We start from the raw sequence: 27,158 nt of genomic DNA, 5'->3' as shown, positions 1-27,158 counted from the left end.
ACGGTTGCAGAAAGTTATTAAATAAATAAACTTGTTTTTGTATAAACTTCTATTTCGTTTTTTATTTGCGGATAACCTGTTCGTGTTTTTTAATACACTATCTTTAATTGTATTATTCCTCTGTACTTGTGATGTCACCGTACTCCTCCTAAACGGATTGACCGATTAGCGTGCGGTTTTCAAAGAAATATAGATCTTTGCGCTGTGCAAGTTCGTAAATATTAAAATCTTCAATCAAATATGTAAAAAATAAGTTAGGAGCATAAATGTTTTATTCATCGATCTACTAGGGTTGCATTCGAGGAGAGTACATTTGAAAACAAATGGAAAGATGTTGTTTTTTTTGTGTTTGAAAAAAGTTTGTTTTTGAATGTTTACAAACAGCATTTGTTTTTTGTATATCTCAATCAGATTCTTTTCTTAAATTCCTTATAATTTCTACCCATTTATTTATTTTTATTGCATTTTTGGTAACAGTAAAATAATATTAAATTCAATACATTTTTAAAAATCGTATTCCTACATAAGTACAACCCTCTGTTGGTGAGACGACCGGAGTTCGACGTTTGCAAAAAGAATGCCATATTTGAAAAAATATTTATTTTATGTTTGGGAATTCAACCATAAACAAATACCTAAATTCAATATTTTTTTTAAAGTGACAATTTTTCGTTTTGAAATTTGATCACAAACAAGTGCCTGGTACCTACTTATCAATAAAAAGTATTTTTCCAAGGCAAGCCAACGTTCGGGCTGGACAACGTCTGTCTGGGTCAGCTAGTAGAAAAATATGATAAAGAAAATGAACATAAAATAAGTGGCTGAATAATAAAAACAAAAACTTATTTATGATTAAATTTAATAAAAATATTTGAAATCCATTAAAATTAAATCGTTTTACCTAACCAACATAATCGTAATTTCCCTATCCACACCCAGTGGTGCATAGGGCAGTGCATGGGCATTCCAATCGCAGCTTGTTGCATGGAAGGTAAAATAATAAGACTTACGCTTTAGGTACAACTCCAAGAACAGTGAAATTTCACAGTGCATGCCGCCACTAAAAAAAAAATCACGTCGACCCTGCCAAGAATCGAACCCGGGACCTCAAGAATGATAGGCGAATGCGTCAACCATAATACTATGAGGCTACCCCCACTAAATTCTTTTTTTTATGATCTTAACTTGAAAGAAATCAAAAACCAGAAAGTCGAAAACGTTGTCTAGAACTCTAGGTATATTTCACACTAAAAACTGTATTCTTCGTCCGCCTGGACACGGAATACCTATTTTTAATTTTAGTTTCTAATTTTCATTGCATTTATACATGAGTAATGTTCGTTTGGTTTTCTTTTACTTACGTTTACAGCGTAATGTTAGAAATTAATAGGTAATAATATACAATATATACACATATATATGTATATATTTTGCACCACAACAAGCCAAGAGGCCAAATTCCAATGATGAATTACTGCACAGAAAACGCTTGAAATATTATATTTGAACTTTAGGAATCGAACCCGGAACTCTACGTGCGTAAAGAAAGATTCTTAGCCATAATAAAAATACAAATGAATAGTTCAATATGATACCGGAAAAGCAGGATTCAGTTATGGAGACATTAAATCTATGTAAACTAGTAAATTCAACGTTATTTTATAGCATTTTTATATTACAAGACTTCAACATGTAAAGTATAAATTATTTTTGTATGTTATTTTTTTTTATGAGGTTTCTTCATCCATAACATAATGACATTTATTTATAAGATATGCAATACAAATCAAATTATAACAACGAATCCATATTATTTTCTTTAAAATACATTTATTACCTACAAGTCAAACGATTTAAGGAAATAAAAGTGAAAACCCATGCAATATAGTGTAGGATTGGACCATGTAGGACTTTTTCAATGCACAATACAAAATTTAAAAATATAGATTACACAAACATCGCTCTGTCAGATTTAAAATTTACACTTAAAATGCATTATGTAACATAGTAGACATTATAATAATAAATATGTAGATCTTCTTCCCCTTCTTATCCTCTCTTCAAGCATTCTTGTCTTTATCCCGCCCAATTTACAGTAACTTAATGTTCCTTAAATAAATATTTAAAAAATCTTTGATTATTGAGTACATGAAAATAACATTTTTATAGTGTTATAGAAATAAAAAGCATGTTAAGAATGCCTTAATCGTAATAACTCTTCAATTTTAAGGATGCGTTAGCTTTGATTCTGATCGGAGTAGTACTTCATATATGTAATTACTGCGTCCTACATAGCATTTAATTACCCAATAAAACCTGCGAATTGTAGAATTTTTGGCATCCTTGAAAACAATGTACATGTTTAAAATATGTTATTGGAAACACCGTATCTGTAATTTGCTTATTTAATAGTTGGAATTCAAATTGTACACGCATAGAAAATGTTTACATAAATGAGCTCTACTAGATTATTCATGGTTGGTTATTCGAACGCTGTGCTGTGTTGATTATCCGGAAAACTAGTTATCCGGATGAATTTTTCAGGTATGTAGTTCCCTAGCAAAAACAAGTAAGGCATGATTAACAAATGAGAAATGCGCTGAAGACATCACGAAAATTATCAATACTAAACTTGCTCACTAGTATTTGTGAATATATTTAATTAATAACATTATCCCAAGGAAATAGTATGAAATACCTTTTCTCTTCTCATGGTAACAATTTTCGTCCGTAATTTAAAAATTACAGACAAAAAAAAACATGTTTTATTCTTACTAAATACACTTAATTCTTAAAAAATACGCGTTACTTACAATTTGAAAAAAAGAGACCTCAATTCACAATATATGTACAATGTACATGCAAATCAATAAAAAATAAGAAAGATAAATACATTTGATTTGAGATCCCATATTTTTACGCTTGTAACGTGTCTATTTAATACGTTGTATCCCGAAAAAAACTACATGAAAACACGGGACCGGAACACAAAGCGTGGTTATTATAATCACGTGTTTACACGGCTTTGGGATACAAAGCACAAAAAAGGAGTGCGACTCTCTAGGTATATGTGCAAATATTGCAATGTGGCTCTCCATAAAAGCCAATTTTGCCAAAACCATAAAATAAAAATTAATCATCAAATTGTTTCAAATAATTACGAAAAGTTTCAATTGGTTTAACGTAGTTTTATCATAATTATGACACGTTTAAGAAACCCTTCACTAAGCATGAAATTTCACAAAAATGGGCCGGGCACAGGGTAAATTCTATGTGTATTCGGCCGGTGCTCAAAGAGTTAATAAAATTAAAGGTACCCAAAATAAAAAGATTTATTTTCACAATTTACCAACGTGACAACACCATTTATTTAAATAATTATTTGGTATAGTTACATAATTATTAAATATCGTTTATTATATCATACGTTATAATTGAAGTTGACAAAAATATCGTCAAAATACCGTTTAATGAACGAATAAAACCAAATTGGAAAATCATGTCCTGAACAATATTCTGTATAACCAAATTTCTCCTCGAAAGGAGATCAGCCGGTTTATTGTATAATATAATATCGACCGAAAGTGAGAACGCATTGTGAGATATTGTAACAATTATTCGAATTCGTTTCGCAATCCAGGATTTCTGTGAAAATTAAATTTTAAGTGCAAAATATTTTCGTAGTGCCTACTAATGTACTAGTAGCATTTTTGTGTTTGGACGGATGAAATGGAATAAATTTTTTGGACGAGTGTTTTTAACTCGGTGATAGTAAACATCTTGAAAAAGGAAATCGAGTGGAGATCAGTCTGTCTTGCAGGGTATTGGTTGGCAAATTTGCCTATTATGCTTTAGGTCCTGGGTAGAGAAGGGCGTTTCGGTTATTTAAATGAAATCACAGTAACAGTTGCCGTTTTAAAAATTAAACTGTCGAGGGGAACGGTTTCTAAAAAACAGCTAAGAGCAGCGTTGGCAAAAATCTGGTACAAGAAACTACTGTAACAGTTAACATAAATTTTACTTAACGAAATACCAGTTAGTATAAATATTATGTGAAACTGTTTCTAAAATATGGGGGTAACTCCTTAAACGAAAGAAAAATAGTGCCATCATATGGGAGAGGGGCACTTTAATTTTTGAATGAATAATATTCATGAAATTCTTCCTTACGGTAACAGTATTTTTTCGGTTTGAAACTGTTTCTATTTTTAAAGAATAACTGTTTTTAATTAACCGTTTCTTTTTTTTATTAGTAATAGTTTGTAAGTGTAATAATGTTTTTAATTCCGATTATTTTTCATCATCATTATTCCCTTTCCGCACATAATGGTGCATAAGGCACTGGATAGTTACACAATTCGCAGCGTATGTTAATATTTTTTGTTACATGAAGGTAAGATGATCAGTCTTACGCTTTAGGTACCAGTCTAGGGACTAAAATATTATAGTTAAAGAATACTTTTTTTTATAAATATTTTATGTCTACCATGTCGGGAATCGAACCCTAAACGTCTTGCATGGTAGGCAAACGCGCTAACCACTGCACCACGAGGCCGATAAATTGGATTCTACACCGTATTATTTTATTGTTCCTGTTCTGGCACCTAAAATGTTAATACAATAAAGTGCATTTATTGGAAAAATAATTATCTCATTTCATATAAAGCACTTTTTTGCTGCAGTCAATAACTTAAAGTAAATTAAAAAACATTATCAGTATTACGCACTTGCTCGTAAAATAACAAGTATGATATGCTTTCGAATAATCCACTGCCTGGATATAGTATAAAATCTCGAGATTATTGCGTCTATCAGGTTTATGGAGTGAAATCGAAGAAAATGGGCAGATTTGTAGCATAATCATCAAAAGGGTAGATACACCGCTCAGCAACAACTTGTATGAAATCCGGATTTAATGTGATTAGATATTCATTTTGAAAAGCGGTTCATTAATTTGCTATCCGCAATACTAATTATTCATTATTTTGAAATCGACGCAATGGTAAAACCAAGTAATCTACTGAAAAATTCGATAGTATTTTTACTCGCATAATATAAGTAAGTGACTGTTATATTAAATAGGTTTAAAGTCTACCAGCATACTAATTAATTTTCTATGAAAAATCTCGTTGCAACAGAGAAAGGAAACATTTTAAAGAAGGGAATGTGGAAGTCTGGGCATTTACAGGGCTTATGACCTGTCATTGGCCGGTTTAAGTGGCCACTTTACACATTGTGTAAAATTCACCATTCTGTCAATGTTCAAACATCTAAATTTCTTCAACTCTTCCATCTTTTCTTCAATCAGGGCTTTCAATGTTGATTTTTGTGAAGTAAAAGAGATGAAACCTTTACCATTTGGGTGAGATTCATCCGATTGAACCAATGGTTTACTGGGCCTGAAAACAATTTTCCATTTTTTATACTTCTTCTAAGTTAGTTACCAGTTCTACCAGTTAGTTTAACCAACAATATTTTGAGTATGTTCAAATATTTGTAGACAACCCGAATTTCCCCTCTGTTGCAACAAATTTAGATCTAAATAATTCCCTAGGGAGGAAATCCAGCCTGTCTGCAAACATTTGTTTGGCGGCCTCCGTGGTGTAGTGGTCAAGACGCTTGACTCACACACGAAAGGTTCCGGGTTCGATTCCCGGTGAGAACACAAAAATTAAAAGGTGTATTTTCTCAAGCCTGGGTGTTATGTGATGTAATTCACCACTGTAATTGGGCCTCCTGGCCTGTTGTGGTGCAAAAATAAATAATAAAAAAAAAAAAAAAAATTAAAAAAATTTGAACATATTTAAAACATTGATGATAAATATTTTTGAAAAGCGCAACTGACGCCGAAAATTTCATTCTGATACCATCATCATCATTCCATGTCCACTCCCTAGTTGGAGCATATGGTATCCACAAAGAGCCGCCATGCATATATGTCGGAAGCCAACTCCTTTGCGTCCTCTCAAGTCAGGTTCTTGTCCCAAAGTTCTGAAACAAACTGCCAGCAAACTGTCAGCAGTGGACGTTCAGGACGTCGAGAACCTGGTGCCTTGTAAAGTAGGCATGCGTGGTTAAGGCTCTCGGGAGGTATCCGCAGTATATGGCTTAGCCAACCGTATTGCCTCCGCTTGACGAAAATTGTCACCGGAGTTTACTGCGTCCGTTCTCTTATTGCCTCATTACATGCAAAGTCAAACCAGCGCACACCCAAGATTCTTCTGAGACACCTATGGTCAAAACTCAGAATTTTGCTATTTTGGGCCCTAGTGCGGTGCCACGATTTGCATCCGTAGAGAAGAATATGTAGGTGTTATGCAGGCGTTACATAGGTGGCATTTGGTTTTCAGTGAATAAATATCCGATATCATTCTGATACACTTTCTTAAAAGAAAACAAATCGTTTTAGTTTTCGGGTGCGGAAATTGGGAACACGAGACCTTGATTTTATCGATTTTAGTTAGGCATAACAAGTCCGACGTGTGGTTGTCTTTTTTGCACAGAATTGGGGAGGCGTCTGCAAATAGGCGACAAAGGATTCTGAATAATTTTCAAAACTTAAATCTGGTTTGAGTAATTGGTTTGCTCGAACTGGAATAGATGGTAGAATGAGGAATAACTGGTGAACGGCCAAATTTTTTGCTTAATGTAAAGTGTTATGAAAAATTAAATAAGTAATACAATAAATTGATGATTTTTTTTCCGTGCGCGGGAAAAAGGGCTTAATTCAAAAAAGTCAACTTTTCAGGAGAGCTAATCAAAGTTTTGAGTGTGTCTAAAAATCGAGAAAACAGCTGCCAAGTCATAAGGCTTCAACTGTTTTGCCTTTTTTTTTGGCATACTATAAAAATTATTTTATACATTTTATGTTTTTTTAATTTTGCGTTGAATTTTATTTTTTACAAGTCTTTTGAATCACAAAATCGAAAAAAATTCTTAAAACAGTATTACTAAAGACTTTTTGACCATTTAATTTATTTCAACAGAGAGAGAAAACATTATTGAGGAGGGAATATGGACGTCTAGGTATTTACAGGTCTAATGACCTGTCATTAGCTGGTTTAAGTGGCCACTTTAAACACTGTGTAACGTTCACCATTCTGCCCATGTTAAAACTTCCACATTTCCTCAACTCTTGCATCTGTTGACTTTTGTGAAGTAAAGGAGCTGAAACGCTAAAAGCTTTTTGACCTGTAATGCAACGATTGATTGATATCAATAGCTTATGACAAAAACGCCAAAAAATGCGCAAAAAATTAGCTTTTTAACTGTAAACTTAAGGCATTTTGATCATTTTATGACTTAAGTACTTTTTCCCGCGCACGGAAGATGTATAAACTTATAACATGTGTATAAATTATAATATGTATATGTATGTATGTGTACGAATATAAGTGCCCTAATTCAACACGGATGTTCTAGCTAGTCGGGGCAAGTTCACAGGCATGGATCATTCCTGATATTGTCACTATAAACTGAACGTAGTTATGTAGAAAGCAGCCAACCATAGAAAAGTGTAACTGAGATAATAGCACTTTTGTGAAAACAGTGAATAATCAAATCTACACAACAGTTTGAATGTTTTTGACTTTGACAGATGATAAACAATTATTACATTAGTTTTATATACAAACAAGTATTTTACTACTATTTGGCCAGTTTTAGTAGTAATTTTAAAGTGCCGTAAGATTTTTCTAGAGCTGTGGGTGTTTTCTGCAAATTAAAAAATTCTGTTTTTAAAATCAACACTATTTTTACTAGGTATTATTACAGTTTTTTTGGATGAAAGTGGCCTAGCTATTTTAAGTAGAACATAAAATTGACCTTACTGTGCCCGATAATACCAAAATCTCATTTTTTCAAAATTATGGACTGGCTGCTTTCCGCATAACTACGTTCAACTGTGTACCTGTCCCCAATAAATATACATGTTTTAAAAATTTATAATGTATTTGTATCAATTCATTATCTTCCTAAATAAGGCTAAGTTGATTTAAATTGTGTACTTTTTATTAACTTATATCTGCATTCTTAACCATTATTTTTAACGTCTTCTTATTTTAAGATTATTTTTAAACTGATAGAAAACTTTTTTTAAATAAAATAGTAATTATTCAATAAAATACACATATTAATATATTTTAAAATAAAAACATAAAGTTTAAACAACATATTTTATCCCAATAAAATAAATATTAGTTTGTCGCCATCGCCAGGTGCTCAGCCATTTGTTTTAATTAAGATTAAAATAAAAGTAAATTAGTACAGACGTAATAATTCATTGTACACATTTAAAATAACGAAAATATAATATTTTGTTTTTGATGCTTTAAAAAAAATATTAGAACATAGACAAAAAACAAAAAAACACCTACTTAAATATATTTGAAACATAAGAAAAAAAAAATAGTGGGTGCTCATAAATCTTACCTAAACCCTATAAAAAATAAAATAAAAAAGATATGAAAATAAATAAAAAATTTCATTTTATATCTTCAATACAATTAAAAATAATATAAATGCATTATGTTCTCTCCACTGCGATATATGTATGTATTCTATGTTCAAATACCTATTCATAAAACTGCTCTATCACCGCATATCCTCTTAATAGGTGAATTTTAAGGGATAAAAATTATTATGTATCGCCCACACAATATTCTGACATCGCAATTTCGTTTCGCGTTAGTCCAGATCTGTTGCATAAACATTTGGAGACATAACTAGTTTAACCAGAGGCAGGTATGGTGCAATGGGTTTACTTGGAAGTGCTGCTTTCTGCTCTGCGATGTGCACCCGAACGACAATATATATAATACCGATTTGCGACGATTCTTGTAAAATTTTGTTTTAATTCAAATATTTTAGCACTACACCAGGTAAACCCCTTCAGCCCTGGGAATGAATCATTGTGATGTAATGTGAAATAACTCGTAAAAGTAATATTTTATTTGAACCGGGTTGCGGTCCGTTGGTAATATTGTGGACTCATGGACCAAAGTTCCGAGGCTCAAACCCCACTCTTCTACAACTCGATATTCATTTTCCATCTATTTACGACTGTTAAGTACTGAATTTACAATGTTTGATTATGTCCAAATGCTTGCAGACGATAAAATCAAGGTCTCGTGATCCCAATTTCCGCACCCGAAAACTAAAACGATTTGTTTTCTTTTAAGAAAGTGGATCAGAATGAGATCGGATATTTATTCACTGAAAACCAAATGCCACCTATGTAACGCCTGCATAACACCTACATATTCTTCTCTATGGATGCAAATCGTGGCACCTCACTGGGGCCCAAAATATCAAAATTCTGAGTTTTGACAATAGGTGTCTCAGAAGAATCTTCGGTGTGCGCTGGTTTGACTTTGCATAGAATGAGGCAATAAGAGAACGGACGCAGTAAACTCCGGTGACAATTTTCGTCAAGCGGAGGCAATACGGTTGGCTAAGCCATATACTGCGGATACCTCCCGAGAGCCTTAACCACGCTTGCCTACTTTACAAGGCATCAGGTTCTCGACGTCCTGAACGTCCACTGCTGACAGTTCGCTGGCAGTTTATTTCAGAACTTTGGGACAAGAACCTGACTTGGGAGGACGCAAAGGAGTTGGCTTCCGACATATATGCATGGCGGCTCTTTGTGGATACCATATGCTCCAACTAGGGAGTGGACATGGAATGATGATGATGGTATCAGAATGAAATTTTCGGCGTCAGTTGCGCTTTTCAAAAATATTTATCATCAATGTTTTAAATATGTTCAAATGTTTGCAGACAGGCTGGATTTCCTCCCTAGGGAATTATTAAGATCTAAAGAATCGATCTAAGAAATCCAGCTTGTCTACAAATATTTGGACATACTCAAAATATTGTTGGTTAAACTAACTGGTAGAACTGGTAACTAACTTAGGAGAAGTATAAAAAATGGAAAATTGTTTTCAGGCCCAGTAAACCATTGGTTTAATCGGATGAATCTCACCCAAATGGTAAAGGTTTCATCTCTTTTACTTCACAAAAGTCAACATTGAAAGCCCTGATGGAAGAAAAGATGGAAGAGTTGAAGAAATATAGATGTTTGAACATTGACAGAATGGTGAATGTTACACAATGTGTAAAGTGGCCACTTAGTTTTTAAATTGATTTAAATTTATTGTCTTATTTAAAGATTCTTCTCATCGTTTCTTTGAATCCCTTAAAATACGTTTGTGTATATTCATGTTTTTCCTTTTTAAAAATGTTATTATTATTTTATTTTATTTTTACGTTTGAGCATGTTTTTCATTCTTTATTTTAATTCTAAACTTATAATAACTTTTACAAATTTTCTTCATTTTTATACCCTAATTTTAAACAACTTCTTTTTGATGATGCAATAACTTATATTTAAATATAAGTTATTAATTAAAAAATACTTGCTACACTTCCACTTTTTTTTTTTTTTTACCAAGTTGAAGTGTACCAAGTATTTTTAAAGTTAATAAATTATATGTAAACATAAGATTACAATGGCATTCCATCAAGAATGGTCAATAAATAATTTAAATGAAATAACTTCTTTTTATGTTTTTTTTCCTTCCCTTTTTTGCACTTTGATAAATAACCTTACATTTAATTACTTCATAATATGGAAACTTCACTGGTCCATTAGAGTTAAGTCTAACTGTGTAAAATATCAAACTATGTAACTGTACTGTATGTTTCCTAAAAAAAAAAAATAGCCATGAGAATTGTGCCAAAGAAAGATAGATATAATAAAATATAAAAAATGCGAGAGGAACTCAATTGGATACCGGTAAAAAAAAGACCGACATACTAGTATAATACGCTTGTTTTTATTTTTAGATTTTTTGACAAACGAATGCCCAAATACTTCATCAATAAAAAGGTGTTTAATAAAAAAATTCCAAAGTTTATTACTAGAAATAAGAAAATAATAAGACTTCCATTAAAAAACAACAACAATAACTCGAAATTGCATAACGTAAAAAATTTTCAAATGTATGAAATGTTATGAGATGCCTGAATGTATGAAGAATGAAAAGAGTAGGAATGAATTATAAAATAATTGTTATGTTTTCTGTAAGACAATGTAAATAGATGTGTAATTAAAATATGTGTTAGTATTGTATATGTTATTAAAATATATACTAATTGTTATATAAGCTGACTTGAAATATTAAAAAAAAATTGCATATCAAGAAAGAAAGAAGAACATCATGAAGTTTTGAAAAAATGATCATTTTTTGACAAATTTTAGAAATATGAAAGCTTTAATTTTTCACATCCTGCTGTGGCATTTATCGAATCTAATGTACAAAAAAAAAAATATTTTCATGAAATTACAGTGGCTTTATCAACACAATAGCTTGCATTACATGGTTTCAACTTGGTCACAGTTGCACATTAGTAACGCAAGTTGATAATTACCATTCCTGATGATGCCCACATTCCCATACTAAAGACACGAAACACAGATGATGGTATTCAGAGCGAAGAGCATTACAACACGTCCATCATTAATCACGGCCTCCGTGGTGTAGTGGTCAAGACGCTTGACTCACGCATGGAAGGTTCCGGGTTCGATTCCCGGTGAGAACACAATAATTAAAATGTGATTTTTCTCAAGCCTGGGTGCTCTGTGATGTAATTCACCACTGTAATTAGGCCTCCTGGCCTGTTGTGGTGCAAAAAAAAAAAAAAAAATGTAAAAAATGTAAATCACGAGTACCCACGAATACATTACATATGTATTATTAATTGTTTATTTTTATTTTATTGCGAAATTCTGTCACTTTGTATTCAAATATGTCGGCTACTTTTTTGCCGTAAAGCTCCTCTTAGTACCCGGTGGCACTAAACAATAAGTGTCCACTGAATTTTTGAATTATTAATCTTTGCCCATATTTAAACAACTGCATTTCTTCGATTCTTCTGTCCGTTGATTTTTGTAAACTAAAAAATGTGAATTCTTCATTTCAGTGTGTTAAGTGGCCACTTAAACAACCCAATGACAGGGCATAAGCCCTGTTAATGTCTAGACTTACGTACTCTCTTTTCAAAAAATGTTTTCTCTCTCTGGTGCAATAAATTTAGATTCATTCAAATTTTTTCACTTATAAGGTAACACCAATATATTATTAATATTTAAAGCATTAATTTTGTGGTCGAGCATTTTACTAAATGTTATTAAATATTTGTATATAACCACTTACCGGCTTTTCTATGTCTACCGGTTTCGAGACGTACCCGTCTCAACGTCAGGACACCAATTCAACCTACATTCAAAACCTACTATACACCTTCACCATAGTTGTTGCACAAAAATATAAAACCAACACGATATGCATTTTAATAAGCACATGCACTGATTAGGACAAACATGCACTGATTAAATTATGAATCCCCTGTACTTTTTTCATTAATTCTCAAACAAGAGAATATTTTCATAATTTAATCAGTGCAAGTTTGTCCTGATCAGTGCATGTGCTTATTAAAATGCATGTCGTGTTGGTTTTATATTTTTGTGCAACAACTATGGTGAAGGTATATAGTGGGTTTTGCATGTTGGTTTGCAAGTTGGTTTAATTGGTGTCCTGACGAAGAGACGGGTACGTCTCGAATCCGGTAGACATAGAAAAGTCGGTAAGTGGTTATATACAAATATTTAATAACATTTATAGTCCTTAAAATATAGCTTGATTAAAAGACAGCTGACAAACTAATGTGACTAGTGGTGGGGAAGTACTGATCACTGACCATGTACCGATTTTATTAATTTCTATGATTTTTCTTAGAACTGTCGGTATAATCAATAATATTTTACGAGCATTTTAAATAATATTTCTACGAATTTAGTTAGTGTAAAACTTATTAAATAAGTTGTACCACTGCACCGGTTTAAGAAGATGACTCTTAAGTTTTTAGGGCTTAAAAATAAACTTCCACTAAATATTCTTAATCTTACCAAATGACAACTAGAAACCAAAAATACATACCCTAACGTCTTTAGTATTATACGTTAAGATTTGACCAGAAAAAGGAGTAAAGGGTAGGTTAGGGTATTTTATTTTTTTATAAGAAAAACACTTTAGTCCTAATCACTTACACAAATAATTCAATTTTCCGACCATTTCGTAAAAGTCGTAAATAACTTGTGCTGGAAAAATAGAAATCAAGTTATGGTAGTGGGATTCAATTATATTGAATGGTATTTAGTTGATCTCAGTAAAGGACTGTTATTTAATCGTTAATTTAGATATTAATGATGGGAAAATTATTCTGCTGTTCCAATCAAGAAGGCAGTAAGCTATATTTTAAAAGTTTTGAAGAAATTGAGGTTTTGTGTATTTGACATTTTTTTACCTGTCTGTATTTTTTTAACAAAGCAATTGACAAACATAAGGGACATCAAGACAAGATCTGGACTTTTTATTTAGTGCTCGTTTAAATCGTAAACTTAAACCAATAAAGTCCAGATCTTATCTTAAGTTAACAATACTCAATCTTGAGTTAACAAACTAGAATCAGAGAATTAAGGCCATAGTTTGTTCTATGCTGATCGATAAATAATACTTTATTGTTTCTCAACCTACGAGTCGTAATATAGAATTTTACTTGTCCCAGTAATGATGGAACATCGATTATACCATTTAGTATGCCGATCATATACATGGAATCAATATTAGTTCAACGTTTTTGTAGACTAGAAATATTTAACATTGACTCTATATCAGCATAAGAATAATTACCTCTCGCTAGTCCAAGCATCCAGGCTACTTTTCAAAGCAAGCAATGTTGGACTGATTTGATGTGATTTATGCGATCGACATAGAATGGAGACCAGACCACGAAAGCATATTCTAGAAGAGGGCAAACAGTTGAGCAATAAAGATTTTTGATTGTACGGACATTAGTAAAATCAGAGGATATTCTGTTAATGAAACCAAGTAATTTCAGTGATATATTTACTGTATTATTTAAATGCTCATTGTATGTCAATTTAAAGTCCGAAACAATTCCTAAATCTCTGATGGACTTAACTACATCAATTTTTGAGTTTTCTATTAGGTACTCGAAGGAAATCGGTTGTTTTGTTCTATGAAATGACATTATTTGCATTTTTTTATATTAAATTCTAGTTTATTGACTTTATACCATTGGTTAAAAAAGTTGATGTCTGATTGAAGAAAAAAACAGTCTTGTAAAGCTTGAATTATTTTGAGAATTTTGCTGTCGCCCGCGAAGAGCCAAAAGCGAGAGTTAGAGAATGATTTAGCAACATCATTGATAAACAATTTGGAAAAGCAGTGGTGCCAAATGGGCACCTTGAGGTACACCCTATGTAACATCAACACTGGTAGACAAATAGTTATTTATCCGAACATTTTGTTTCCTACCAGTAAGATACTAAAGTATTACAATTATTGTTCCTATACATAGTTTTTAATTTTTGCTGGATATTAACCTATTTTGATTTTTAATTTTTCATAACAATGTCATTGTTAAGCTTGTATTACAAATGCGTAAATATTTAATTGATTGTTTATATCCACTGTGTTATTTCTAGAATGAACCTTTTCGAAACTTCTAGAAGTCGGTTCTGCAGTGCAGATAAAGAAACACCTATGCACATTTTTGGTAAATGTGAGGCTTTCCATCATAAAAGAAGCCCCATTCTCCGGGGATTAACTAGTTAAACCTGAGGATGTTAAATAGCTTGACTCCTATCTTATAGTTCAAAACTTTACGGATCTTGGCGTCGGGGAGGAGATTAAGCAAATTAAAACTCTCGTCTTCCACATAGTCAGGTTTTTTTAAAGACCTGGGCTGAAGGGCGAAACCTATGCACGGAGACTCGTGATAATATATTTATTTATTTATTTATTATATAAATATATTCGGCCTAAGCCAATTACAGCAGTTACATGAAGAAACATAAATGCAAGAAACTGAACAAAAAGAACATAAAACTATTTAGCAAAGACAAACAAGGGCAAAACAATAATAGTATACAATATATTAAAAAAAACGAAAGATCAAAAACTTTGAGCTAAACCATGCCAATCCAACTTCATCTCACACTGTTTAGTTGCGAAGAGATCTACGAAAAGTCGGAAGATCTATCCCAAAAAATTCCAAGTCGTGTGATGAATTGACTAATCTACACATTCTGGACATTGGGGCATAAAAACCAAAGTTGCTCTTAGAAAATTTTATAAATAGCAGATTTTGACTTCTGGTGACACGGTTGGGAACATGAAAAAAAATTGATTGCAACAGAGATGGGACATCACTTAAAGCATTAAGTATTTTGAAAATGCATATAAGGTCTATCTCAGTTTTACGTCTCTCCAATGAAAACAGATTAAGAGATTGCTCTATTTCAAAATAAGAATAATTACCCCTTTGTAATCCGAGCAACCATGCCACTTTTTTTAAAAAAAAACGGTGTTGGACAGACTCGATATGGTCAATATGAGTCCTGCAGAATGTAGTAGAGTGGAATATCTTCACACGTCGTAGTAACCTCCCGTTTACGGTGAGCTTTGGATATTTGTTACCCAGATATATTTTTTTGAAGTTTTGATGTATTCATTATTTTAATAAATACGATAGTAATCGTTACACCTTAAAAATATTTAAATAGATTGAAGAAGATTAAAATAGTATTTTCTTTGAACATGAAAAGAAACAAACAAAAAAACATTAATGGAGAGAATCTGCTTGGTTAAGTTATCTAACTTACGCCATCGTTTTACAATAATTACTTCTTACACGCCGAGTCAAAAGTCATTATATCCTAATGTATTAGTTTTCCGTTAGAAAATGAGTTATGAGCCTGATATACAGAAGGAAAATGCATTATTTGCATAACTTTCATAATAATTCATATTCTTTTTTGTTTATTAAGACTTATTTTTAAAAACGCTAATTAGTAACCCTGCTCTCAGAAGAATATTGTTTATAATTTAACTTTTTTTTTCATACATATATCAATAAAATGAATAAGTAGCGAAGGTATTCACGCACTGCGTTCTTTTGTTCTGTAAAACATACAACCTTTTACCTCTATTGTCTTATGTCAAATAAATAATTGACAGGCGCCGTGGTGCAGTGGTTGGGCAGCTAACTGTGAAACTGGCGTCGCGGCTTTGATTCCTGCCCGTTGCAAAAAACAAAAAAAATATCAATCAATTGATAAATCCACCTGGTCCACGAAGAAGTATATAAATTAAAAGAAAAAACATTTTTCAGGCGTTGCCCAGTACGTTAGTGAAATAATTTAATTAGATGAATCTCACCCGCATAAAAAAGGTTACAGCTCTTTAACTTCACAAACATCCACAGGTGAAAGAATTTAAGAAAAATAGATGTTCAAATATGGGTATAATGGTGAATGTTACATAGTGTGTAAAGTGGCCACTTAAACCAGCCAATGTCAGGTCATAAGCCCTGTATGTGCCTAGACTTTTATATTACCTTTTGTATTTTTTTTTTTATTTCTGTTGAAATATGTTATTATTAACAGCTCCCCGGGGAGTTGAATCCAGTTCTCGTCTACAAAAATTTGGACAAACTCAAAATATTGTTGACTAATGCTGTTTTATGCTAAACAGTTATATCGTTCATATGTAAACGATATTTTATGCTAAATTTATGGTGAGTTTTTTATTAAATTGGAATGAAAAAAATACTTAGCACGTGTTATCAAGATGATGTTGTAGAAATCAGTACCGATGCTACCAATTTATAAGCACATTTTTTAAATACATGTACAACGAGTAATTGGGTGTTTATCATTTTAAATGTGTAGATTTCTAACACGAACGATGTACCTTGAATATATTTATATAACTTGTAGATATTTAGATATACCGAACCTTTCGAAAATTTCGTGCTATTATCAATTTTGATCAAGGTTATTTGATTATTATGAAACAAGGTATTACGCAAAGAAACATCAATTAAAATCGAAGGGTTTCTCCTTTAATCCATACTGATTGTAAATAGATTAATGTTACTTTTGTATGCTATAAAACGCTACATTTCTTGCACATATTTATGGTCTACGTTCCATGTTATGTTATGTTATGGACGGGTTCAGTAAATTGGATGAAAAAATTAAATGAAATCGTTTTTGCCTCCAGATTTCTAGAATTTCGTCGATTATAATCTTTTATCAGTGATTTTTTTTGAAAATCAATGAAATGCAGTCGTTTTCGAAATTATGATAAACTTCATTACCATGAATAAATAGACTACACAAATTATCTATCACATTCAACTGTCTTGCAACTGTAGTAGGTACTTAGTAATAAGAATGATTTTCAGGGTAAATGTGTCAATAAGTATTGTCGGCTTCGTGTTAAAAACATTAAAATTTAAACTGATATAATTAAATAACTAAAAATATGTTGAGTTGTGAAGTAACATCAGATCCAGAGCAAAATATACGATCATCCATGCATTAAAGCGAATCAAAATAATTGATAACAGTATATTTATATTCTTTGCATGAATACATACGTACGTATTATTATAATTTATCTAAGTTTATTATTAATTCTTAAGAAATGCATTTCACTAGATCTACATTAATCTTATTTCATATTTCCATGAAAAGTCATTTACATAATATTTTATAAATTTCGTAACAATTCACCAATATTTTGTACTTATAACAAAATTTAATAAAGCAAACGAATCACCTAAACTGTGTGTTTAGTGTAATTTTACATTGAAAAATACATGTAAATTTATTGCAACAGAGAAGAAAAACATTTTCGTGAAGAGAATATGGAAATCTAGGCATTCACTGGGATTGTGATCTGTCATTGGCTGGTTTAAGTGGCCACTTTACACGCTGTGTAACATTTACCATTCTGCCGATGACACACTTCCATGTTTCCTCAACTCTTTCATCTGTTGACTTTTGTCAAGTAAAAGAGCGGAAGCCTTTATTGATGAGGATGAGATTCATCTGGTTGAATTATTTAACCTACTTAGCAACGCCTGAAAACTCTTTCAAATGCTTCCTTCTTTACCAGTATCTTGAATATGACCAAATGTTGGTAAAAAGGTTGGATTTCACTCCCTGAAAAAATATTATGATCTAATTTTATTACAGGCCTTATGAACTGTCATTGGTTGGTTTAAGTACCCACTTTACTCAGTTTGCAACATTCACCATGCCTACGTTTAAACATCCGCATTTCTTTAAATGTAAATGCCTAGACGTCCACATTCTCTTCTTGAAAATGTTTTCCCTCTCTGTTGTAATAAATTTAGAATAAAATCCGGCTTCTCTGCAAACATTTAGACTCACTCAAATTATTTTTGACTAAAAATAAATTACGTGGTTGTTTAAATCATTAGAAATAATCAAATAAATTTAACTACCTAATCTCCAAGGCCGCCTTGAAGTGTAATGGTTTGCGCGTTTGCATAAAATACTTCAGGTCTCGGATACGATTCCTGTGAAGATTGATTTGAAATATTTTTAAAATACATCATCGAGTACGAATAGAGGTTGATGATTTTTATTTTCGTATATTTGCACGTTGCTTCAAAACGAATAAAACAATATAAAAAATTAAAAAAATAAAAAAATAAACAAATAAATAAAATAAATAAAATAAACAAAATAAACAAAATAAACAAAAAAAACAAATTAAATAGAATAAATAAAATAAATAAAATAAATAAAATAAATAAAATAAATAAAATAAATAAAATAAATAAAATAAATAAAATAAATAAAATAAATAAAATAAATAAAATAAATAAAATAAATAAAATAAATAAAATAAATAAAATAAATAAAATAAATAAAATAAATAAAATAAATAAAATAAATAAAATAAATAAAATAAATAAAATAAATAAAATGAATAAAATGAATAAAATGAATAAAATGAATAAAATGAATAAAATGAATAAAATGAATAAAATGAATAAAATGAATAAAATGAATAAAATGAATAAAATGAATAAAATGAATAAAATGAATAAAATGAATAAAATGAATAAAATGAATAAAATGAATAAAATGAATAAAATGAATAAAATGAATAAAATGAATAAAATAAATCAAATAAATCAAATAAATCAAATAAATCAAATAAATCAAATAAATAAAATAAATAAAATAAATAAAATAAATAAAATAAATCAAATAAACAAAATAAACAAAATAAACAAAATAAACAAAATAAACGAAATAAACGAAATAAACGAAATAAACGAAATAAACGAAATAAACGAAATAAACGAAATAAACGAAATAAACGAAATAAACGAAATAAACGAAATAAACGAAATAAACGAAATAAACGAAATAAACGAAATAAACGAAATAAACGAAATAAACGAAATAAACGAAATAAACGAAATAAACGAAATAAACGAAATAAACGAAATAAACGAAATAAATGAAATAAATAAAATAAAATAAATATTATTTTTTTATAAAAATCTGAAGTCCACTTTTTTATGCAAAAAACATCAGTAGTCCCAGATTACTTTAATATTTCCTATGATAGTAATTTTTTAAAATTATTTTACATTGCAAGTTCTTTATACGTTGAAATAAATTAAATAATTTTTTTAAAATATCTGTAAATTTGTTGCAACAGAGAGGGAAAACATTTTCGAAAAGGGAATATGGATGTCTATGCATTTACAGAGCTTATAGCCTGTCATTAGCTAGTTTAAGTGGCCACTTACACACTGTGTAACATTCACCATTCTGACCATTTTCAACATCTACATTTCCTTAACTCTTCCATCTATTGACTTTTGTGAAAAAAAAAGTTGCTCTTAAAAAAATATTTGATACTACCTTTGGCCCTCAACCAGAGCTTGAAGTTTTCGAAAAAGTCGTTTTTTGCTCTAAACCGGTTGTCATTTCGTATTTAAGTAAGAACATCAGGCCAATTAAATTTTTTAATATTAAATAAGCATATAAGGGCGTGAGTTGCGCTTTTTTTTATAATAAATGGGTAACATTGTTTTACTGAGCCATTGTTTTACTTTTTTATTAAGGTATGAGTATAACAATCATAATTAATATTACTCTAAAAAAAATAGCAGAATCACCAGTGAATGACCACTACTACCCCAGTAAAAATAATACTCAGATTTAGTTACATCATAACATTATAAAACACCCTAACATTAGAATATGGATATATTCAAAGAATTACATAAGAAATAACATCAAATAAAACGCTTACCGCACCTTTCCTTATAAAAACTCTATCAATATCAGAACAATAACGGGAAGACGCACTATTACCTTTTGACAACTCACAATTCATAACTGATAGATTTGTTTCTTACCAAAAGATGTGTCCGCCTACTGCTTTTGTCATAGTTTCTAGTGTTAAAAGTTTTTTGACTTAATTCAATTATTATTATAATGTGTTTTAATAACCAATGGTCATTTACTGGTGCTTTGACCCTAGATAAATAACAAAATACTCAGACAGTTATAAACTTCAAACCTCAGTTGAGGGCCAAAAAGAGTATGGAATATATTTTTAAATAGTTTTTAAGTTCAATGAGTTCCAAAATGCAACTAGACCTCTTTCACTTTGATTTCTAAAAAAAAAAAACTTCATTCATCATTGAACCACTCTAATGTAGGTATATGCGATCAAACGAAAAAGATACTGAGATGTCCTCAATCATCCAATAGACTATCTTAAAACCAATCACTTAAGAATCCATAATATTTTAATTATTTACAATACGGGTCGTACAATTTCGAGATACCTGTAATTGACTTACTGCATACACTTTAACATCTTGCTTAAGATGATATATATCATGTTTAAGTCACATTACATACAAATAAAACATTACAAAAATGAGGTAATGTTATGTGAATCAATGTACCGGTCTTCTGTCAAAGAAACAAAGCTCAGCGGTGCTATTCTGCACCGCTCTCGCGGCCATAGAAAACATTTTTATCTCGTGTATTTACATTTTACTTTATTTTATTTGTTTATCCAATGGGTATTTTTAAGGACATATTTATACATAGAAAATTATTATAAAGGAAAGTAGAAAGACACGGTGGTATATAGTAGACTTGGTGGGATTGGAAGCGGGAGAGAGGTGTTTCTAATTGAATGATTCAATATTTTTGATGTGAACATCATAATACGAAGACCAGATAACAGAGGAATACTCTGAGTGCCGGCGAAATAATAAATAATAAATTACATACAAAATACGCGAGATAAAGATGCTTTCTACGACCGCAAGTGCGTTTGGAATATCACCGCATGCCGGTCTTATTCTGAAAATCATCACCATCAACATTCCTTTTCCACACCCAGTGGGGCATAGGGCACTGAATTTGTAAACTAAATGAACTGTGACACGAAGGTAAGGCGATCAGGCTTACACTGCAGCTGCCCGTCAAGGAATAATGAAGTATTCGAGTTTAAAAACCTTTTAAATCGATATTTCACGTCCACCCAGAAGGCCCAACCCTGGTCCTCAAGAATAATACGCGAACGCGCCAGCCACTACACAACGATTGATCACACACTACACGATTGCAGCGGGAATAAATTTATAGTATCGATGCTGTCTTCATTATTACCCTTTTTTGTATATCATTTTTGAATAAACTTTAATAGGGATGCTTTAATTTGTGAATATGTATTTCAAGAATAATTGCTAATTGAAACCTGTTAAAACTTTTAAAAATCTGTTAAAATTATTAAATTTTATTTTCTACCATAATTTTGTTTATTATGTTTTATTACATATTGTACCATATCTACTTAAAGTACATTTACATTACTATTATTTATTTTATTTTTATTTCTACTATCAAAATTAATCATTAAATTATATTATGAAATTAGTATTGGAGAATTGTACAAAAATTTTAAATACATCTAAATTTTAGCTTTTTATCCTTATCTGTATTGTATTTTTTGACATGTACAAATTTTTAAAATGTATGTATTCTGTTTATTTATGGGTCATAATATTTTAAATGCATAGATTTTAGTTCAGAAGAGTCCCAACTTAACAAATAATTTTCTAACAAGTCGGGACATAAATATTAATAATTGTGCTATGGTAAAATTGTGTACTATGGGTATTATTTTGCGGCCTCCGAGGAGTTGTGGTCAAGACGCTTGACTCACACACGGAAAGTTCCGGGTTCGATTTTCGGTGAAAACACAAAAATTTAAATTGAATTTTTCTCAAGCCTAGGTGTTCCGTGATGTAATTTACCACTGTAATTGGGCCTTCTGGCCTGTTGTGGTACAAAAAAAAACTACAAAATTATCTCCACTTGATTATCTTATTCGAGATTTTTATCTGAGAGTGGCCATCGAGGCACGAATTCACGTCCAGGGGTCTGGTTCTATTTTATGCACATAACTGTGTTCTTCATCCGCCTGGACACAGATAAAATGATTCTAGAAATGGTGTTTATGAATTGATTTTCATTTTTTAGTTTGATTTTTAAATAAATAAGAGAACGCTCCTTCCGGTGACGATTATGAACGAACGTAGGTGAGGCGGTTAGCTGGGCGACATATTGCTACGAATGCCTCCTAAAATTCTGAACCAGGCTTCCCTACTCTACGAAGCATCATGATCTTAACTTCTGGGCGTCTTATGTTGATAGTTCGTTGGCAGATCATGTCAGATCTGCAGGACGCAGAATCGACTGAGGAGGAGTCATAAAAAGTTGTAACTGATAGAAAAGTCTAGAAGTAGTTCGTCGACATCACATGATCTAACTACTCGTAGGTGGTGGATATAGAATTGTGAAGATGAATTTATTTAGTACGCTAATGTCAAGCTTCCTAAGCCGCGATAACCATTGAAAGTTACGGACGTTATAACTTCACCATGACAGTATAGGTGAAGATGAATTCTCCCGAGCGATTATGAAGATACACTCACCGACTCCCCACCTTCAAGTTTTGAGGTAAGTACATCGGTATGTACCGACGGGTCTAGTACCTCATGGTACTCAACTTATAAAAAGTTTCAAAATTTTTTTTTCATCGACCAATTTTTTCTTAAATTACAATTTGTTTAAATTTTCAATCGTTCTTAGCTAGGCACTTTTTTTCTTAAAAGCCTAATAAAAATATGAGAGAGAAATAAGTCAATTTTGCAGTCAAATGAAATGCTGATTTCACTGTCAGTTTTAAAAACGAACGGCTAGACGCAGATATAATGTGGCTAGATTCTGCCCTATCAACATATAAGAGCATCTTGCTGAAAAAATATTGTCACTATAAAAATACATTTAATTATAATATTTTTTGCACATGTTTCACTATCTTCCTGAGTGTACGTATAGAGCTGTCAAAAGAGCTGGCTTCGTAATACGTAGATAAATACACACGAAACTTAAGCATACCGTCTTGGTAATTATCAAAAATTATGTTTAAGCCTGCATTTTTGGCTTGAATTGAGATTTATTTATGTATAAAATCGCTTTTAAGTGGCCACTTTTTAAAACTGATACCTATTTAAAACATGAATAACGACTATTTTCAATTTTAATTATGTAAGGAACGCGAAGTAAATTTTCGGCGTCTTTTGTTGGTTAAATTTTATCATATGACGTCGAGATGACAAGTCGGTTGAACATGCCGAGGTAGATGGAGATGGTGCAGAAGGTAGTAAATACGTCTCGGTATGTACTAATAAATATCACCGTTGTAATTGCCCCCCTGGCGACTGTTTTCATATTTAAAAAATAATTATTATAATTAATAGAAATCGTTTTTATCCTTTTTAAATATAATTTTCGGTTTCTACCTTTCCAATTTGTTACTTTTAAACGTATTATACATAATGCATAACTAAAATATTTAACCTGGTTTTTGTATCTCATTTTATTCATTCATTTGTTTATGGATTATATTAAGTTGAAAGTAATTATAAATAAACATAACATTATAAGGAGATTGTTTCGTACGTAGCATATTTTAAAAGAATTTTAATGAATAAAAATAAATAGTAATAATTAGGTAATGGATAATTTTTTTCATGTTTTGTGTTAATTAGTTACCAACTACAATACACTTAAAATACTAATTTTAAATTATTTAAAAAACTTTGTAGTATGAATAAAAAACACAATATTTCAGTTATAAAAAAAAAAACAATGTGACTCAATCACATAATTTATTTTTGGATTTTACTCACATTGGTTTTTTACACGTAAATGTTTTTTAAAAACGTCTTAATGACATATTAGCAAAATTCTTGAAATGGTATGAAAAAATGAAAATGAACTACTTTGAACGACCTTGCTAATTCATATGAATCAACCAACAATAAGATAGTTGCAAAAGATATCCGGTTTACGAAAAGTCAACGGATCAAAAAGCGGAAGAGAATTTGAGACGTCACACGCGGAGTTATTTCAGAAATACAACACTTTAAAAAATCATTGCGCTCAATACACTACACAACAATACACAAAAAATTATAAATATTTTTTAAGCTTAATCATCTATTCATAACTACAACAATTTTAAAAAACCACTGAACCACTTAACTAACATAAAATGGTTTGCTTAATATTCGATTTCGTAAGTCGTATGTATTTAAGTTCGATAATTACTTTGAAATTCAATGCTTCGTTGCAAAAAATAAATCAATCGTTTACGCCGAAGAAAATTCCGTCACCAAATTAATTGATCGATTTAAATTTAAAACCAGATCATCTGGTACGTAGGCATATCGAACAAGAAGGGAGTCTCTTACTCTGCTAGGCTTTCATAACAGGGGTTGAGGTCTCGTGTTGAGTAAATTCAGAGTTCAGGTGAATAGAGTGGAGGCTGGGTGGTTATATATAGAGCCTACATTGCAAGAAGGGGCATAACGCAGAAGCTACTGGTTGCAAAAAGTCGCTGATCGCATTCAAGTATAATTCGTTCGCTTTACATACACGTTCGTGATAAACTCGGCTCGGTTATTTAATTCGATCACTTGCATTTTCATACAAAAAAAAACAGTCATAACTTATATTGTAACTCAAAGTAAAGAGACAATAATTGGTATTTTTTTTATTGCGCTTGTTTTTTTTTTCTCTCTTGTTTTTAAATTCACATAGCTTGAATAGCATAATTTGTATTAAAAGCATTACATTTCTTTGAGTAAATTTTTCGTGATCTCACCTTTTTATTTTATGTAGTTTACTAAGGATGATTTACCCTTTTGGCCATTTTTTCATCGTTTGTTGGTATAATACCTCAAAAATATGTTTATTGCTACCTTTAAAAATATAAATAACTTTTCTTATTTTGTTTCAATATTATTTTGTTTCAATGTTAATTTTAAACCGCAGATTTTTTCGCCTAACGAAGCAATTGTGAAAAGAATATTTACCATCTTTAGACTAAAAAATTAACAGAAAAAAAAGTATTTTGTTTTACTTTATAATAAACAACGGTCATTCTCATTTTTGAAAATTGCAAAAGTGGAAGCTGGAATTATTTTATGGCACGTTTTAAAAAAAAAAAAGTTCGTAATGGGTACTACTCATTCCAAAAAAAAAACAGTTTTTTTATTTTTTATAACAAACAGACACAAATAAAATACATTTGGAATACAACACAAATATAAATTATTGTAATTTTGGTATTGTGAACAAATAAATAATGAAGTGGTGTAAACAAAAGACGAAAAAAATTAACAATAATAACGAAATTTTTGATATGCACCTTTCTGACGGATATATCATAAAAGCGGTATCTTTACCCACCTCCCACTACGGCTTTATTCTTCCAACCAACACTCTCTTATTCAGAGAACTGCTTTTTAACGGCAATTTCTATTTTGGTTGTATTTGCCGGCTACTTTTACTCTGACTGATTCACAATCGGAGCGCGATAAAACACACACGTTGTTCACAACAGTACCGCTAACACATTTTTTCTTTATCGACTCTTAACATCCAACTTACATCCTTTATAGACACTTCCTATAAAACTCATCAGCTTCACTGATTTCCATATTTTTCCATACGTTTCGATAACTTTGCGAGTGATGGTCTAAATAAATTTATTACCAATGCATTAATCATCGATGTTTTTATTTGCTTTTATTCCCGTGTTTAGGAAAAAATAACACTCAGTGACTTAGATTGTGATTAAATTAAGTGAATAAAGGACCAAAGTTTAACCTTGTCAAAGAGGATATCAGCTTTAAAAATGAAGGTATGTAATAAATACAATCAATAATGATTAACTAAAATTAAGCTATATATATCCGGGCGACTAAAGAATGCAGTTATGTGTGTGAAATAGAACAAGAATCTTGGATGAGTGTTTTCGAAACAATGACTGCTGACTGCCACTTTACCCCCTCCTCCCCCACTTTCATCATAAATGAGAACTAAAAGGCTTAATTCACAATAACAGAGAATATTCGTTTTGTCTATTTTATTGCTCTTAATCATTAATATTGACATGTTAAAACTGAGGTGAAGTACATTTTAGAGTAGGAATGCAGGAGTCTAGGCATCCACAGGGCTTATGACCTGTCATTGACTAGTGGCCACTTTACACTGTGTAAAATTCAACATTCTGCCCGTATTTAAACATCTTTTTTCATTCGATTCTTCCATCTGTTGACGTTTGTGAAGTTAAAGAGCTGAATCCTTTATTGTTGCAAGTGAGATTAAAGTAAGGGTTAATATTTACAGCTCCCTATGGGGTTGAATCCAGTCCCTGTCTACAAAAATTTGGACAAACTCAAAATATTGTTGCTTAATCATTAAATCAAATGCAGTTTTCTTTCACCCTTCACCACTCCTTATCAATTTACTTTTTTTCCTTCCCACTATATCTTTGTTTTGTCCATATTTATTTAATTTTAATAATATAAAGTATATATATTTTTATATAGTTTAAACCGTCGCGCGTCGTCGTTTTAACATAGTATAATTAAGTAAATACATATTATCGGATAGCAGGCCCTACTATGTACCTATACATTTTTTATAGTTTTTATTTATAACAATTTAACCTGTACATCTGTTAGTATTCGAAATAAATAAAATAGTATGGTGTAGATATTTACTTAATTTTTGTTTCTTAAAAAGTACATAAATAGATTTTATTTAATAATTGAATTAGTCTAATAAACTT

At 30.9% G+C, this 27,158-nt stretch overlaps 1 protein-coding gene across 6 annotated transcripts in view; it reads left to right on the top strand.

Moving 5' to 3' along the window:
- Positions 1-24,880: 24,880 nt before the first annotated feature.
- LOC148280789 (uncharacterized) overlaps positions 24,881-27,158 on the top strand; it is a 66,845-nt gene continuing 64,567 nt past the window's right edge. Inside the window, exons 1-2 of one of the 6 annotated variants that reach the window (XM_088227793.1) lie at positions 24,881-24,931; positions 26,127-26,225. In XM_088227793.1, coding sequence (XP_088083919.1) covers positions 26,220-26,225 — 6 coding nt within the window. In that variant the 5' untranslated portion in view covers positions 24,881-24,931; positions 26,127-26,219. Of the gene's footprint in view, positions 25,065-25,857; positions 26,226-27,158 lie in introns of those variants that run through there. The other 5 variants (XM_088227796.1, XM_088227791.1, XM_088227797.1 and 2 more) reach the window with 5 other exon arrangements.

Source organism: Micrasema longulum, unplaced genomic scaffold (assembly GCF_059751315.1).
Source record: "Micrasema longulum isolate JH-2025_06_02 unplaced genomic scaffold, ASM5975131v1 h1tg000540l, whole genome shotgun sequence".
Taxonomy (NCBI): Eukaryota; Metazoa; Arthropoda; class Insecta; order Trichoptera; family Brachycentridae; genus Micrasema; species Micrasema longulum.
The sequence above is the reverse complement of the archived record's forward strand: the minus strand, read 5'-3'. Positions and strand labels throughout refer to the sequence as shown.